Source organism: Typopeltis vanoorti, chromosome 6, assembly GCF_054136105.1.
Source record: "Typopeltis vanoorti isolate ZY-2024b chromosome 6, IOZ_Tvanoo_1.0, whole genome shotgun sequence".
Lineage (NCBI taxonomy): Eukaryota > Metazoa > Arthropoda > Arachnida > Uropygi > Thelyphonidae > Typopeltis > Typopeltis vanoorti.
In genome coordinates, this window is record NC_143554.1 from 35512184 (window position 1) to 35531386 (window position 19203).

Consider the following 19203-nt stretch of genomic DNA (forward strand, 5'->3'; position numbering starts at 1 on the left):
TGATTTACACACACACACACACACACACACACACACACACACACACACACACACACATGAGAGATTAATAATAGTAATTGGAAGTTTATTTTGCACTTGGTTAGACTATAATGAATTTAGTTTAATCCTTTATCCAAGTGTAAGCAAACAAAGTTGGTGCCTGAAAATATCTTCAGGACTGAGGTAAAGTGGTGCAACTCGTAGCAAAGGTGGACCAAGATCTCATCACTCCTTGTCTCAGCATCTCCCATAATGCAAAGCCCATCTCCTTGCGGACATGCATACTGCTGTGCATTAAGGGAAGGGCCACTACCCAGACCGGTTTCGATCTTTATTAAGGTCTTGTCAGTGGGAGGCAGACCCAGAGTGCTGATACTAAGGCAAAAGCAATAGAGAGGTCATATTTGTCTATATGAGTTGCCAACCAGTGTACCACCTTATTATTAATTTACTCTGGATTTAGAGAAAGATGTTGGAAGTTTATTTTGCACTTGGTTAGACTATAATGAATTTCGTTTAATCCTTTATCCAAGTGTAAGCAAACAAAGTTTGCACCTGAAAATATCTTCAGGACTAAGGTAAGGTGGTGCATCCCAAGGTAACTCATAGCAAAGGTGGACCAAGCTCTCATCACTCCTTGTCTCAGCATTTCCCATAATGCAAAGCACATCTCCTGTATACTGCTATGCATTAAGGGAAGGGCCACTACCCAGACCGGTTTCGACCTTTATTGAGGTCTCATCAGTGGGTGCACCATCTTACCTCAGTCCTGAAGATATTTTCAGGCGCAAACTTTGTTTGCTTACACTTGGATAAAGGATTAAACGAAATTCATTATAGTCTAACCAAGTGCAAAATAAACTTCCAACATCTTTCTCTAAATCCAGAGTAAATTAATAATAAGGTGGTTACTCATATAGGCAAATATGACCTCTCTATTGCTTCTGCCTTAGTATCACCACCCTGGGTCTGCCTCCCACTGATGAGACCTCAATAAAGGTCAAAACCGGTCTGGGTAGTGGCCCTTCCCTTAATGCATAGCAGTATACATGTCCGCAAGGAGTGATGAGAGCTTGGTCCACCTTTGCTATGAGTTGCCTAGGGATTCATCACCTTACCTCAGTCCTGAAGATATTTTCAGGTGCAAACTTTGTTTGCTTACACTTGGATAAAGGATTAAACTAAATTCATTATAATAATAGTAATTATTTACCTTTTTGCTCCAAAAAATTTTAAACTATATTTTTGACATTTTGAGTAAGCAAAACAATACTCAAAATTATTTTAAAAAATTTTTATTGATTTTTTTTTCAAATGAATATTAGAAGTATTAAATAATATACATACTTGTAGTTAATTTTAATGAGATATCTGAGCTTCATATTGTTTCAGAATGTCTTTTGTGTGAGGTCGAATTTTAGATAGGCATACTCTTAAATCATTAAATCTTCGAAGGCTTTCCAGCCGTGATCTATTTTTGTTCTTAATAATATTCATTGCTGAAAAGGTTGATTCGCACAAATATGACTTGGAGAATGGAAGAAGTACTTCTGTTGCTTTTTTGGTAATATTGGGAGATTCACTTCTTAGAGATAACCAAAATGAAGTAGTATCTATTGTTGAATGTTTTAGTTTTAAACCTCTGTCATTTCTTATATCTGTTAATTTGTCCTCTTCTGATCTTTAAATTTCCCAGTTTTACATGCACTTAAGACGAAACGGATCTCTTATTCAATCAAAGGATGATATGTCAAGTGAGGGAAAATATTTTTCAATATTTGTATTTAGTAATCTTAAGGTTTGTAAAATTAGATCTATTAGATTTTCATTCAGTTTGCACTTTTTTGTTAGTTCAAACATATTTACTGCATTTTCTTTTCTGATTCTTTCTTCCCAAAGCATTAGTTTTTCCTTGAATGCATTAATTTTGTCAGTGGAAGTAAGAATGTTTTCACAGTCTCCCTACATACTTTTATTAAGTGTATTTAAAGATTGAAATAAATCAGCAAGAAATGCAACCTTACTGCACCAAAGCTCGTCGCTAAGAAAATCTGATAACTCAGATTGTTGAATTGTCAAAAAAAATTAGAATTTCCTCTTTTAGTTCATAAAATCTTGATAAAACTCATCCACAAGATAACCATCTCACTTCTGTATGTATTAACAACTGCACGTAAGAAAGTTCCATTGAGGAGCATAGTGCTGCAAACAATCTCGATTGTAACAGTCTGGCTTTTATATAATTGACAGTTTTGATAGTCTCATCTAGTACTTTTTTAAGCTCAGGTACCAATGATTTTGATGCTAGTACTTCACTGTCGAGAATCCAAGAGAGAGAGAGGTGCGAGGATGGAGAGGTAAATGAGAGACCGGTGCAAGACATAAGTAGAGAGGAAGTGGTTTGGGTACTGAGAAAAATGAAGAATGGAAAGGCTGTGGAAGCAGACCAGATACCTGGGGAAGTGTGGAAAAGTTTGGCCATGAGGGTGTGGATATGTTATGGGATCTGATGTGTAAAATAGCCCAACAGGAAAAGATACTAGAGGAATGGAGGAAAAGTATTCTCATCCCAATCTACAAAGGAAGAGGAGATGTTCAAGACTGTGGCAACTATAGAGGAATCAAGCTGATGTCACACACATTAAAAATATGGGAAAGAGTAATTGCAGCAAGGTTATGGCAGGAAACGAAAATTGGTGAGGAGCAGTTTGGATTTATGCTAGGAAGAGGGACAACGGATGCAATATTTGCGCTAAGGCGATTGATGGAGAAATATAGAGAGATGCAAGTGGATCTGCACATGGTGTTTATAGACCTGGAAAAGGCATACGACAGAGTGGCCAGGCAGGAGGTATGGAGGTGTATGAGGAAGAAGGGGGGTGTCGGAGAAGTATGTGAGGTTGGTGAAGGAGATGTACGAGGAACAGAAACTCAGGTCAGGTCTAGTGTCGGCATGACAGAAGGGTTCCCTATTGTCGTGGGGCTACACCAAGGGTCAGCTCTGAGCCCCTACCTCTTTGACCTGGTCGTGGATGTACTAGTGGAGGATGTCAAGAAGGAGGCACCATGGAGCATGCTGTTTGCCGATGACATTGTTCTATGCGAATCATCCTGAGAGAAGCTTGAAAATACCCTGGAAGAGTGGAGAAAGGCATTGGAGGAGAGCGGCATGAGAATTAACCGGGTGAAGACTGAATATATGTCAACGGGGAGTGACGAGGATATCGTCATACGACTCCAGGGTGAAAGGCTAATTTCAGGGAAGAAATTCAAGTACCTTGGGTCAGTTGTCGAGAGGAATGGTGACCTGGAAATACAGCACCGAATAACATGGGGTTGGATGAATTGGAGGAAGATGAGCGGGGTCCTGTGTGACAAGAGAGTGAGTTGTAAGAGGAAAGGAAAGTTCTATAAGATGGTGGTGAAGCCGGCGATGCTCCATGGTGCAGAGACGTGGCCTATAACCAAGGCACAGGAGAGGAAGATGGAGGTAGCGGAGATGCGGATGTTGAGATGGATGAGTGGTGTGACAAAGAAGGATAGGATAAGGAATGACTACATCAGAGGGACGGTTAAGGTGGGACTAATTGGCAAGAAGATACAAGAAAGTAGGCTGAGGTGGTTTGGACATGTTGAGAGGAAGGGTGAGGAGTATGTTGGTAAACGAGTGGAGTATATGGAGTTGGAGGGAAGGAGGAAAAGAGGCAGGCCCAAGCTCAGGTGGAGGGATAAGATGACAGAGGAGCTTAGGGAGAAAGGATGGAGTCCGAAGGATGCTCTGGACTGGAGAACTTGGAAGAGGAAGGTTAAAGATTGGTGCGCCGACCCCGTTTAGCATGGGATAAGGCAGAGTGAAAGAAGAAGAAGAAGACTTCACTGTCGAGAAAACAATGTGTAAAACTAATTCTAGGATTCTTATTTTGAGCCATTTTCTGTAAAAATGCTTTTACATTTCCTGACATCAAGCAGGTGCCATCCGTGCAAATACTGATGCAAGAATCCCAAGACAAGTTATGGCAATTAACGTAATTATCAACAACATCAAAAATATCTTGGCCCTTCGTTGTTTCCGGGAGTGGTCGACAAAATAAAAATAACTGTTCTATAATATCTTCCTTATAAATAAATCAACTGAAAGCTAGAAGTTGAGCTTAACCAGTTACATCAGTTGATTCATCCAACTGAATAGCAAACATATCTGCTTCTTTAATGTCTATATCACTTGCAACTCAGCATCTTTGGCCAAATCCTGAATATGTCGATAAATGGTGTTATCTGACATAGGAATTTTTAAAATCTCCTTTTTATATTCTCGGCAAACATGATATTAACAATTTTATAGCATGCTGGCAGAATTACAAATTCTGCAATTGTGTGAGATTTCATTTTTTTAGCAACAATTTCTGCAATTACGTACCTGCCTTCTTGGGATTTTTCGGACACAGTTACAAATTTAGTCCATCTTTTTGCTTGAATAGTTTTATCCAGTACAAGTCTTTTAAAATATTCAGCCAGTTTTTCGCTTAAGTGAGAATATTTAGATTGTAAATGTCTTTTTAATTTACTTGGAACCATAGCGAAACTACTCATGTAGGACGTGGCAGATCTTGACGAAATAAAACCAAATGACAAATAATTTTCATCGTAATGGTGGCGAACGTTCGTTTTTAATTTGGTTTTAGAAGAACGAGTATTAGATATGGTATCAGCTGCTGATGTTCTTGGAAAAACTAGCTTCACTTTCTTCTTTTTTTTTTTTCTTTCGACATACTAGCTTCACTTTCTTCATTGTCTTTAAATTTTCATTTTTTTATTACAAATTTATCCATGTTAAAGGAATGATAGTGAATAAAATTAACTGAATGAAAAAAAAAAAAAAGAAAAAAAAAGAACTCTTACCAGTTCTCTTACCAAAAGATTAAAGCTCACCAGTTACCTTAAAAATAAGAGAATTAAATGAAGTTATTTGTGAACACACTTATCAAAAGATTAAAGCTAATTAACACACAACACAATTTTAAACCAATTTACCAACTGTAAGTTTTGTAAAAATATGAATAAGGAAGCTTCAGGTGCGGATGGAAGACCAGACACTAATAAATAAATGCACAAATTAAGACATTATTTCTTTCAATTATGCAAAGGCTATACAGTCTCTTCTGTTACAACAGTTTGTTCACATGCAGTAGGTAAATAGGGAAATAAAATCACCAAAACACAAAATCATGTTAGCTCATATGCATTTTGTCACAAGGTGATTATGCTTTGTATTACTGAATAACAGCACATGAAAGCAAAAAATGTCACTAGGTGAACATAGTGACTCACAGATGAACACATCTAATGCATACACCTCATCTTCTCTCTCTAAATTCCACTATATTCATGTTGCCCTATAAGTGTGTATTTCACTGTTCTCCTGAGTTTGTGTATTTTTTTTTTTTTTTTGATGAAAGTATTTAATACAGAATCCTCTCAAATATGAGTAAGTGTCATTGTTATAAGAGTGTAAGTAGTGGATGAAAGAGAAAGTCTAGTATTGAGGAGAAGTTTGGTCCATTTTGAAAGAAATGAGAGAGAGAGAGAGAGAGAGAGAGAGCATGGTATCGTGAGTGTAACAGGCCTAACTGAATCCATATTTTGCACCATCAATAACAGTGCTTCACAAATAAAACTAAAAAGAAAAAATAATAGTGATGTATATTTTTCTTTATTTATTGGGAATTTAAAATGCTTCAAGTTGAGATAGCTTTTTTTTTTATTGGATTTATTTTATCCATTCATTTATTTTATTTTACCTATATAAGACTTGTACAGGTTTTGACATAATATTTGGCTTTTCAGAGACTGATAAAATACTTTCAGGTTATTATAAACTAGAAAGTATAGGGATGAAAAATAGGCTTATGTTGTACTACCTTGAATTCATAGCAGTTGGAAGAGAATTTGGGCAACTACATAAAAGTAAGGGTATTAGGTCCCTTAGTTCTGTGATGTGAGTAAGTAAATAGAATGGGTTACTTGTTTGGTGAGTACTTCTGTGAATGAGTTGAAAGAGAGATGTGATAAGTTGTGTATTTTGATGATTCTTGCATAATGGGTCTATATCTGTAGAAGTTCCAGATCATTTTTTTTTTTTTATTGTTATGTCAGTTCTACCCATGAATGGTTATAAATCACTAGTGCATTTAGTACTAGGGATGGACTAAGTGTTGGATAATCTGGACCCTAATCTAAAGGCTAGACACGAAAAACTGTTCAGCCACATCAGTCTTCCAGTAAGCAGTGTAATAGTCTCAAATGAGGCATTGAAAATTATTCACTTAAAGACTCTCTCAAACATTTGTGTAACAGTGGGATTTGAGCCTGTCATATGTAGATTGAGGAACAAAGATGCTATCTGGAAACATAAGTTTCTGTGGTTTAGCAGTTCTGTGGGTAATTTTTGGTTTGAGACCACATTATGATGTAAATGAAGAGTTTAATAAAAATGAGCAATTAAAATTGCAAATTACCAGCCTGGTTGGCCGAGTGGTTAGCGTATCCACTCTCCATCCGAAAGGCTGTGGGTTCAAATCCCGTTGTGGGCATGGATGTTTGTGATTGTCTGTGAAAATACTAGTGGTGGTGGGCAGTAGATGGCGTTGGTGTAGATGATGTGTTCACTGGATTGAGTGGTGAAGATGGAGAGTAGTAGAGCAGGTACCTTCCCTTGATGAGTCTTTGGACTCCCTGGAGTTGTCACATAATAATAATAATAAAAAACTCGACAAGTTTCATAAGTCATAAGACTTACATCATCAGGGGTATTGGTACAGAAAAGTTTTCTACAACAAATGCCTATTAACAATTAATTACACATATTAGATGTTTTTCATAACTTCACAACTGTTACATATAATTGATAAGCCAGAATACAAAGTAAATTTGTTACTGTGTGCGTGTTGGAACATTGCTAGTTGTTGCTATCATGTTCTGTGGTATCACGCAAGTTATATCCTAGGTCATAAATGCCAGTTAAATTTTTGATGAAAGTAGACCATACTTGATGTAAACTTAAGCCTTGATAATACTAATCTTTAAATTTTCTTGTAAAACAGTTATGATCAATATATGACATTTTTGTTTGTTGCCAAAGTACTTGATGACCTGTAGTAGCTGTGTGAAATGTCAGGCCTGATTTATTTTCTCTTCTTTTTTTGACGCCTTTTATGTGTTCAGACATGGATTTCTCCTGACCTTCCTGTCTGGCCTACATAACAAATGCCACAAGAGCAATGAATCTCATAAATGCTTGGTTTTTTTTAAAGGGGTTTTGGTGGATGTAGGAATCTTCAGATTTTTTGTAAATAAAAAAAGACACTTTTATGTTGTACTCATGGAGCAACTCAGCCACTTTGTCTGTGACATTCTGTGAGGAGATGAATTAAGAATTTTTTTTTATTGTGTTGAGTTCATAACCATTGAATGCGAGGTTCTGTTGCAGGTGGTTTCAAGACAGATCATACAATATAAGCATGTCAATTAAGAGGAATAAAGCATGTGCTTGATATATTGTATGCCCTATCTTGTCGAGTTTTAATTATGCCTGTCTTTTGTAATGGATGGTGGTGTGAAGTAGCATTTGAAATTCTTCCCTATGTGGTAGGCTTTCTGTATACAGAAAAGGATAACCATTTTTCCTCTTCGTTTACTTTGACAAGGAACACTAATATTTTGTGCTATTCTATTTCAAGAGTGAATTTTATATTCGGATGTAAGTTGTTCAGATAATCTTTGAAAGTAATTTACTCATCCACTGTTCCTGACCAAATAACAAAAATATCATCGGTGTAATGTAGCCAAATTTTTTTTTTTTTTTTTTTTTCTGATAGTTTTTTTAATGCATTAGTTTTGAAAATTTTTATTAACAGGTTGACTAAGGCTGGAGAAAGGGGAAGAACCCATGACAAATCCTTCTTTTTATTCCCAATATTGGTCTTAAATATGAAAAAAAAGTGTTTTCCATACAGTATGTTTGAATTGTTCCTACAGTGTCCAGTGGGAAAAGATTTACAAGTAGATCTACTGTGACATTTCTGGGTACATTGGTGAAGAGACTGAGTATATCTAGACTTGTTAAGATGTCTGAAGGTTCTACATCATCATCATCAAATTCCTGCCATGTACACTCAAGGGGTGTACAGGATATGATAGTACTACATGAAAAAAATTACATCATTATCAATTTCCTATCTACAATTCTCCTCCAAGTCAGACTGTTACTTGTCAAGACTCCAACATTATCAGATCTTATATTTCTATCGTCTAAGCACTTAGTACCGTATCAATCCACCTATATCTTGGTCTTCCTCTGGGTCGTTTTCCTGCCAACCTGGCAGAGAACACTAGTTTTGCTAATCTTTCCTCGCCCATTCTGTTTAAGTGACCATACCACCTGAGATTAGCTCTGCTAACGCATTGCTGAATGCTGACAATGTCAAGTTCTTTCCTAATATCCTAGGTTTTTAATATGATATTGCCATTGATGCCATCTGTTCATGCCTATAATCTTTCTCAGGACTCTCATATCTGTGGTCTCTAGTCTTTGGTCAAGTGTTTATACATTTATATCCTTTACCTTTTTAATAAAATGCAAACTATTTTTTCCAAATGATTCTGTTTTTCTTATGTGTGATGATATCAGGTTTGACAGATATTTTGCTAAGTTTGAGGTTGGAGAATCTCTCATCTACAATGTAACAGAACATCGTTTTTGTGTATTTTTGGTGTACCATAAATTCTTGAGAGTAATGGTTGTTTTGATTAAGATATACGAGATCTGCAGAATCTAGAAAGATTGCAAATTCCTTTTATCAATTTGCACTATGATGTCTACTATTGGGGAATGTTATGTGAAGATAAGTCAAAATTAAAACCTCTCATTAAGAGATTTTTTCTGTGCTAGAAAGGACTTTGGAAGAAAGACTGATGACAGTTTAGACTAATCTGGATGTTTTTCTTTTTCTTGTTGAAGCAAGTTCATCATCAAATTCCTGACATGTACCCTCAAGGGGTGTACAGGATATGATTGTACTACATGAAAAATTTATATCATTACTAACTTCCTATCTACAATTTTCCTCCAAATCAGTCTGTCACTTGTCAAGACTCCAATATTATCATTATGAGATCTTATATTTCTATCGTCTAAGGCACATAGTACCATATCAATCCACCAATATCTTTGTCTTCCTCTGGGTCGTTTTCTTGCAACCTGGCAGACAACACTTGTTTTGCTAATCTTTCCTTGCCCATTCTGTTTAAGTGACCATACCACCTGAGATTAGCTCTGCTAATGCATTCCTGGATGCCGACAAGGTCAAGTTCTTTCCTAATATCCTCGTTTTTAATATGATATTGCCATTGATGCCATCTGTTCACACCTGTATTCTTTCTCAGGACTCTCATATCTGCAGTCTCTAGTCTTTGGTCAAGTGTTTTTACTCCTGACCCAGCTCTCAGATGCATAAGTTAAAATTGACTTGAATCCTGTCTTGTATATGCAGCTAATTTAGTGTTTTGGCTAATTTCTTATTCCATATGAATTTATTCAATTGACTTCCTACCATACCAGCTTTGTTGATTCCGTTGTCTATTTCCATATTTAATTTACCATCTTCACTAAAACTTGTACCTAAGTAGCTGAAATGTTTTACTTGTTCCACAGGTTCCCCGTTCACAACACAGTTGACATTTTCAACAATTCTACCTATTTTCATTGTCTTTTTAATGCTCACCTTCATACCATATCTATTACAACAGGACTCTTGCAAACTTGTAGAGGATTTATTTAGAAGTATAACATCGTCCGCATAAAGCAAAGAACTGACATTAACATCTCCAATTCTGATATCATGTTTAATACCACTTTCCTTCATAATGTGATCCATATAGATAATGAATAACACAGGGGATAATGTACATCCTTGTCTCACACCAGATTTAATATTAAACCATCTTCCTGTACTTCCTTAAGTAATAACTGCTAACTTGCAACTCAAATAAACACTAAGTATTGCTTGATATAATGCCCCATTGACACCATATAACTGTATCGTATTGAATAGCTTCTCTCTCTTGGCACCTTGTCATATGCCTTTTCCAGATCGACAAAACTTAAATACAGATCTTTGTTATATTCCCATGCTTTCTCAACTATTTGTCGTAAAGTGCAGATCTGAACCTGACAGCCTCTATTTGGCCTGAATCCAGCTTGTTCTTCACCAAGTTTTTCTTCCACAATTCTTCTCAACCATTTCTCAAGTATGCTTGCATAGATCTTGCCAGGAACACTCAGTAGGGAAATACCTCTGTAATTCTCACATGCAGTTTTATTTCCCTTTTTATATATGGGTACTATTACAACTGTACTCCAATCATCGGGAATTCGTCCCTCTGTCCAGACTTTCAGAACTATGCAGTGCAGCCACTGTAAGACTTTTATTCCACCATACTTCAGCATTTCTGGTCGAATATCATCTACTCCTGCTGCCTTTCCACATTTCAAGCCTTTGATGGCTTTTTCTACTTCAAGTATGGATATGTATTCCTGACTGTATGCCTGGTCAGTGTTTTTTACCACTGTGCTATCACTGCTTGTTTCATTTAGCAATTTTTCGAAATAATAATTTCTCCATACTTCAAGGATATCTTTTTCTCCTGTTTTCATGTAACCTTTATCATCTCTAACTCCTTTGACAGCACTCTATCCTCCATTTCTAAGCTTCTTCAATAACCTGCAGAATATTTTGCCACCTTCTTGATATTTATTTTCTGTGTTCTTGCCAAAGTCCTCCCATGACTTTTGTTTAATTAGTTTTACACCGTGTTTAGCTTTCTTACATTTGTCTCTGTATTTTCTAAGATCACAAGCTGACTTATTTGCTAAGAACTTTTGATATGCTTTCTTCTTTTCCTTCACTGCCTCTTTAACTTCCTTTGTCCACCGTGGAGTTCTGATTTTTCTATCCTTGCATGCAACCTCATCACGTGCCTCTCCGGCTGAATCAATCAGGGTTTTCTTCAAGGCTTGCCACCGAATCTCCAAGGTTTAGTTTCTGTTCTCAAACTCTTTCATTTTTTCTTCAATAATCTTGTGTATATTTGTCTACAGTTCACATCTGAGAGCTGCTCAACTTTTATTTGCTTTAAAACTTTCTTGCATGTTATTCTTTTCAATACGAAATTCAATTTTATCCTGCTCAAGACTAAATAGTGATCACTCGCTTCCAATTTCAAATCCTCTGTACACTCTGGTGTCCTGAACCAGGGAGAAAACAACACTATCAACAGTAACATAGTCAATGAGACTTTTCTTATTCCTTGCCTCTTCTCTCCATGTGAATTTGTGCACATTTTTATGTTGGAACATGGTGTTAGTAATAACCAGTCCATGACCTGAGCAGAAATCCGACAGGTATTTGCTATTATTATTGGCTTTGCTCTTTTCTCCAAATTTTCCCAAAATATTTTTGTGTGTCTGACAATCATTTCCTACTCTACCATTTAGATCCCCAACAAGGACCAACTTTTCCTTTTTAATTGTGTCAGTTGCTTTTTCTAAAGCATCAAAAAATTCCTCCACTTCTACCTTAGTAGAACCTTATGTGGGACTATAGGCACAAATAAGTCTCATTGTCCAGTTCCCCATTCCCATATTTGCCCACATTACTCTACTTGAGACTGACTGCCATTCAAGAAAATTAGCCTTCTTTGTGTTGAATACTATGGCTGCTTCTTCTTTTCCTTGATTGTCATTGCCTGAATATAACATTTTGTATTTATTACTCAGAAACATCTCACCAGTTTTTGTCTTTTTTGTTTCAGTCACCCCTATTATGTCGATCTGGCAGCTAGCTCCATTTCTTTGCTATTCAGGCTTCTTATGTTGATAGTACCAATCTTTAAGTCTGGTGATGTTGAGTACAGGTGTGCTTTCAGATTTGTTCCAGTTGTGACTTTTCGCTGTTTGCCCCCCATTGTTCCCTGGCGAAAACAATGGGGAGGCCTTGTTTAACTGGGCGATGCCCCAGCCGTCATGAAATTTTGTCATGTTGTACCATCATTTTGTATATTGGTTTAAGCCAATAAGAATACAATTTGGTCGGCTAAATCTCAAATTGATAGCCCATCCTCGTTCGTTCAGTATCCAGGAGATACCCAACAGGGTGCACCACGAGAAGGTGAAGATTGGGCATTAGGTCAGAAGCCCTGGTCGGTTCTCCGCATTCCTTTAAAGGCTATGTGGAGGTTTCCTCTCAGTTATACTGCTTTGACCCTTAAGCATTCCAAACTATCTTATTATTTTTTCATCCATCAATGCTATCCCATACGTTGGATGGTAGCAACAAAGCTCATTCACTATGTACGGTAAACGTATCTTGATCTATCTTTGAAAGCTCTAATTTAGTGGCTGCAATCTGTTCTTTTAAAATAACTAGTTCTGTTTTTTTGTAGTTTCTATTTGCTTTGGCTGAATGGAATATCTGTTTTAAAAGATGCTATCTGTTAGGCCAACTAGTCTATTAGTTTATTAGTCAACTAGCCAATTAGCCCAACAATTGAAAGAGAGCAGAAAGAAAGACTAAGAAAGTAATGTTTTTAATGTTTTATCAATTGTTGTAATTTAAGTTGTTTACAATTTTATTTTAAAAATATATTTTTACTTTAAAACAATGAAATATATGAAAACAACACATTTTTTCCCCAAGGGGTATATGATGCACGGATGCGAGTACTCATTCTTCATACTGCCTGGTTGTTACGTGTGGCTCTTCCTTTGGTAGAAATATATGAAGAATCTGTTGTTGAAATGCTATCACAGGAGGTGCAGGAACAAACAGAGTAAGAAATTTCTTTATTAATATCAGATGTTATCTGGACAATTTTAGATTTATCTTATGATAAACATAAATCTAATGATATTATTATAACATTCAGTTTTGAAATAAATATTGCATACTTGCCAACTCTCCAGATTAAAACAGCTTTCATTGCACTTTTAAGATTTTCAGTCTGAAAAATAGATTCTTGATAAAACTGTTGTACACCCAGTTTGTTGTCTACCAGTGTTGTAGAGAGCAGAAATTCATTGTTTCCTATTTAGGCCTATCTGAACCCTTCTTTGCTATCTGAATACATTCTGCATTTCATCTATCCATGCTAATTATGTCAATATTGTATGGATTCTATGTACTCTTATGGGATTGATATTAAATAATATAAACTAAAATGGACTACATTTACTACCACTTTATTCTTACAAAATAAATGAATTTTAATTAATGGTAAACTGCATATTAAGTCTGTCAGGAAGAGTAGGGTCAGGGTATGAGGAAATAGAAAATAACTAGAAAATCTTTATATAGCACAATAGTATCCCAATACTGATCATTATTAACACATTGAATATCATATTTTGCCTTAGTCATTTGCTAACAAAGTACTCATGACCCTTCCACTCATTTACCTCTTTTGCAAGCAAATAAAACTAGTCTCACACAACTTCCAGAACTGGCACTTCTTTTTCTCTCCCATCCAGAGATGTGTTGGAAAATTTATTCAACTTTATAATATAAAATAATATGAAATTCTTATAGTAACTTATATGTTTCTATCATATTATTTCTTTTCTACCTGTTAGCTAAACTTTGTAACTCAGAAACAACCTTCAGTCTACCCTCAAGGAGTACTCCACAAACATTTGCCTGCTTACTTTATACTAAGAAGGCTGCTGAAAGCATTATTTATATAGTTATAGCTGTTATTCTAGAAACAATATTAACAAACTCTGTTTATAAATACCCAAGTAATTTAATCTTTTCATTATATATTATCCTGCTCTTTTTAGTGACCACTGCATGATGTTAAGAAGTGTAGCGTTCTACATTATCTGAAACTCACATCACTACTACTGAGAAATTACATCACTACTACTGAGAAATAAAATTTTATGGGGTTTATAGTTTTTTTTTTTTTTGCCATTTTATCAATATGAAAAATTGTGTCCTGCCTTATGTCCTGACATTTTTGAGAAGTTTGCAATAGGATTGTAAGTATTTTTATTGGTGCTTGTCCTAGCTGGGGTAAGCACCAGTAATAATGGGACAAAAAACTTGAATTTCTTACCTTCAAGTGTCATTCCCTTCAAAATCACTACTTTGTGTGCATGTGTAGAAAAGTGAAACCTATTGATGTTTTCCTTTAGCAGCTGAAGATTGTTGATTTCATGGAAGAATATGTGGAAAAGACTCTAGCAAACAGGTGTATGGAATGAAAGAGGATTAGAAGTTGGTTTGGTAGGCTTGAAGCTGAAATTGTGAATACCTGTTAACTAGAGGCAGCTTATGTTGTACCGGCTTAGAGGAAAGTGGAAGAATGAAATCAATGTCAGCAGAACGGTGACCATAAATGAGAATTTGGAAAAAAAAAAAAGAAAACACGTTTATTGAAATTAGCAACAACTATTTCATTAGTGCATTTAACAGTTTTTCATCAGTGTGGAACCAACAAGCAGTTCAGAGAGAGAGAGAGAGAGTGAGTACAGACTAAATACAATAAATGGTTAGCCTGTAACAGCAAGTGTCTCTTGCTAGAAGAATCACATCAAATGGATAATTCATCATTTTTGATAATTACATAGGATGAGAATCTTCCAGACTTTTGGAATATATATAATCAGTCTGATATAAACTCTGTTGATGTAACAAGTCCTCCCAAAGTTCAATCCATATTTCCTCATTGTGAGAGAGACAACACAGGAATATAGGAATGCCTGCAAGGGTGAGATATGGTGAGGACTTTTTTGGTCCCTGAAAATCTAACTTGGGCAATGGAAAATCCTGATAGGGTAGGGGAGAAGCAGCTCTTATCAGTACTGGTCAGGCTGAAGACAAATCATGTCAGAAAGCACATTTCCAGAAACATACTAGCATGATTTTGAATGATTGTAATAGCTGTAATACTGTGAATTAGAAGAGATTAGAGTGTCATCATATCTTTCTGTTGCACACTATAGATTGCAGGTTGAAGAGTTTTAGTCATGCAGAAGAACCTGGATCCCTGTGATGGACCCTTGTGTATAACTACAGGGAAGAAGGTGCCAAAAATGGGAACTCTAGGTTGAACTTTAATAACATGGCTTATGAAGATGATGTCTTAGAGCCATCAGGACATCATCATTGGATTGAGCCTATTTGTTGAAAACGACAAATATATATATATAATATATACAGGGTGTTCGGGATAAATTTGACATATTTATAATTAATTATATTTTTCCGTAAGTTACATGTATTAACACACACTTCTCTTCATTTAAAAGTTTGGACCCTTCTTCATTCATATACAAGATGTCAGAAAGGATGGATAGCTGGAACCCACCTGAATCACGGAAGAGAATAACTTGTATCATGATGATTCGTGCCCGCCATCAAAATAAGGATATTACGACTGCTGCCCAATGCTCCCTGAATACAGTAAAAACAATCAGGCATGAACTAGAGACTTGCAATGGTGACTACGAGGATGTAGCAAGAAGAAAGATCCCTAGCAGACAATCTGATTGCGTTCGTACAGCAGAATTCCTCGCAAATCTGCAGGAACAGGTGTTGAAGAACCCTGGCATTGGAATTCGGGCTTTGTTCGTGGAGTTGCTAACTGTAGTCAAGCCCTGGATAACAAGGGTAGCCAATGGTAGGCCGTATGTATGGCAGCAGGATTCGGCCCCTTGCCACACCTCTGGGAAAAGTCAAAAATGGTTGTCTGAAAATTTCTACGACTTCACCAGTCCAAATGTTTGGCCTCCAAACTCCCCAGACCTTAACCCCATGGATTATTTTGTATGGGGCGCAGTTGAAAAAGACACCAATCGCACTTCCAGTAATACAAAAGCCCAGTTAATGGATAAAATTAAAACAGTTTTTGCGGCCCTTCCCAGGGAGACTGTAGCATCAGCTTGTTCGAGGTTCCGAAGCAGAATTGAAGCTGTGATCGATGCTAATGGTGGTTATTTTGAGTAAATCTTGTTGATAGTATTGTAATTAACTCTGCCTGTAATGTTTTTTTGTCAATTCATTAAATTTAATAGATACAAAGAAGATTTTCTTTTTCCTTACGAAACTGTCAAATTTATCCCGAACACCCTGTATATTTGTTATGTATATTAACAAATAAGCTCTTAGCAACAAATAGGCTCTTACAATAGCTACCTGGAGCATCAGAACATTATACTAAATTGATAAATTTGACATTTTAATGGAAGAGATGCTAAATATGAATATAAACATAATGGGAGTTTGTGAGACAAAATGGACATGACATGGAAAATTGAACGGGTTAACTTTATCTATTTGGGAAGTGAAGAGCGTACAAGAGGTGTGGGGTCATGATGAAAAATTGAATATCCAAAAGTATTCTTGGATATTGGCCTTGTGTTAAGGCTTAAGTACTGGGAGAAGCTCGTGTTAAAAGTTTAATGCAGTGAAACGACATAAGAAAGGTTTAAAAACAGTATTTATTTTTTCTTCTAGTGTTTCATATTAGTTACAGAGATATCATCAGAGAGTACAGTATGAGACTTGTGACATATACACAAAAGAAGCACAAAACTAAATAAACATGTGGATGAAAGACTAGAGTCCTAACTAGGTGGGATAGATGTCTTCCCCCTATAGACATCTGTCGGTGGTCTGTGCTGTAAAGTGGTATCTCGAAGTATTAGTGTTTCCCATATTTTGGGATGTTTTATGCAACCATATTTATTCAAATTTGGCTGATTTTTAAGAATAGCAGCAGATTCTGAAAACAGTATTTCTCTTCTAAATTTACTGTGATGGAACATGATTGTTTTTTTCCAGTTGATTTTGTGAGCTATATCCAAAGCATGATCTGCAAGGCCAGATTGACCATAGTCATAACTGCAGATGTATTTTTTATGTTCTTCCATGCAGATGTCCATAGTAGGCCAACTTACAGGAACAAGGAACTCTATGAACACCTGGAACTGAGAGGAGGGATTTGTGTGTTTAGTGGTGCAGATAAGGGTAGCTAATTTTAAGTGGGGCTTGAAAGTGGTGTGCAAAGATTGTATTTAAGATTCTAACTATTCTGATGTGCCTAAGCTATAGGAAATAGTGATAGCATTGCTAAAATCTTTCTGAAAAAAGGTTATGGCTTGGGGAAATGATTGATTTTTTTTTGATATTGTAGGAAAACTACAATAAAACTGAGACAAATGACTCATGACTGTGGTCAGTCTAACCTTAAAAACCATGCTTTGGATACATCTCACTGAATCAACTGGAAAAAGACCATGTTCCATCACAGTAAATTTAGAAGAGAAAGACTATTTTTAGAATCTGCTCCTGTTCTTAATCAGCCTAATTTGAATAAATATGGTTGCATAAAACTTCTCTGCAAAAGACTAGAGTCTCTTAGTGTTATGCTGCTTTTGTGTGTGTGTGTGTGTGTGTGTGTGTGTGTGTGTGTGTGTGTGTGTGTGTGTGTGTGTGTGTGTGTGTGTGTGTGTGTGTGTGTGCGTGCGCGCATGTGTGTGTGTTACAAGTCTCATATTGTACTCCCTGATGATGTTGCTAAGATGAAATATTGGAAGAATTAAATACTATTTTTAATCCTTTCCTAGTGCTGTTTCACTTCATTAAACTTTTAACATGGGAATCATACTAATCAAACTTGGAGGGAAACCTTTTGACATCAGTATCCTTCAGGTATATGCTTTTACTGACAACTATTTTGATGAAAAATTAGAGTTTTATTAGGAGGTACAAAAGATTATAAATGGGAGACAAACACAATTGAATTTGGTGATATGAATGATAGAGGCGTGAGATTAATTGAGTTTTATGAGCAAAATGATAATTACAAATAACTTCTTTTCAACAACTAAAAATATGCCTAGAAAAGCCCAGATTGTAATACCAGAAACTAGATTGATTATATAATGATTGGAAAAAGATTTTGAATTAGTAATTAGTACAAAAATGTACCTAGGAGCAGATATTAGAAACAAAAAGTAAACTAAAAAACACAAAAATTAGAATAAAGAAGCTCTTCTGGAATTCAATTACCTAAGGAAAGACTCAATAATAAGTGTGTAAAAATGAAAGATAGATTGAACACATCCAGAAATTTACAACTTAAAAATAAGTGCGTAAAAATGAAAGATTGTTTGAACACATCCAGAAAGATTATTTTACAAGAAAAGGAGAGTGTTAAAGATGTTGCCTATGACTGTTCCCCCCCCCCCCAAAAAAAAAAAAAAAACAGAAGGAAAACCAAGGATGAATGAAATTATATTAAATCTGTTCAACAAAAGAAATACTAGTAGTGGTGGTGGTGGAGGACAGTGGATGGCATTAGTATAGATGATGATGGCAGTTGAAGTTTGCTGTAGTTGGTGGATTGAGTGGTGGAGATGGAGAGCTGTAGAGTAGGTACCCTCCCTCAATGAGTCTTTGGATAGTATGAGTGTACAGAAGCACTGTACACTTCTTTCATTATTTATTATAGTATCCAGCACTGTATACAGTAATTAGAAGAAACACACGTATAAACCACAGTGAAAATTATTTAATTGTAAATATTCATCCTAAGTATCTTAGGACATCATCAGTACAGTATTTAAACAAAATTAGGAATAACATACAGTTAGGGCACATGATTACAATAAAATCTCATGAAAACGTGCATAATGTGGGAAGTAGTAAAAAAAAAAAAAAAAAAAAAAATTATTTAACACAATTTTGTATGACAGTTTCCCATACTTTAGGAATAGTAAGCACGTAGTTGCAGTTTAAGTTTGGTCTGTGTAGTAGGACTTCAGAACTTTCTCTGTATAAACGTTCATGTTTATATAAAGATCTATGTAAAAGTTTAGCCTTTTCCCAATGGATCCTATGGTTTGGATTTTCAATTCCGTGTTGAGAGAGGCCAGATTTCTGCGGTTTAAGAAGACGAATGTGGTCTTGATGTTCCGAGATGCGCTTCTGAACAGACCTACCTGTCTGTCCAAAGTAAGATAATTTGCATGAGCATGGAATCTCATAAACACCGGGTAACATCAAGGGTGAGAATTTGTCCTTAGGAGAAGGTAATACGTTGTAAATTTGGTTGATAGGTTTGTAAGTAGTAGCAAAATTGTAA

The 19203-nt window shown here is 35.9% G+C and overlaps 1 protein-coding gene across 1 annotated transcript in view; it reads left to right on the forward strand.

The window, feature by feature from the left end:
* Positions 1-19203, forward strand: part of LOC150105381 (transmembrane and coiled-coil domain-containing protein 4-like) — a 298911-nt gene that overhangs the window by 109481 nt on the left and 170227 nt on the right. The window contains exon 5 of the mRNA XM_090393942.1: positions 12753-12885. Within this exon, the coding sequence (XP_090250068.1) occupies positions 12753-12885 (133 nt within the window). The remainder of the gene's footprint in view (positions 1-12752; positions 12886-19203) is intronic.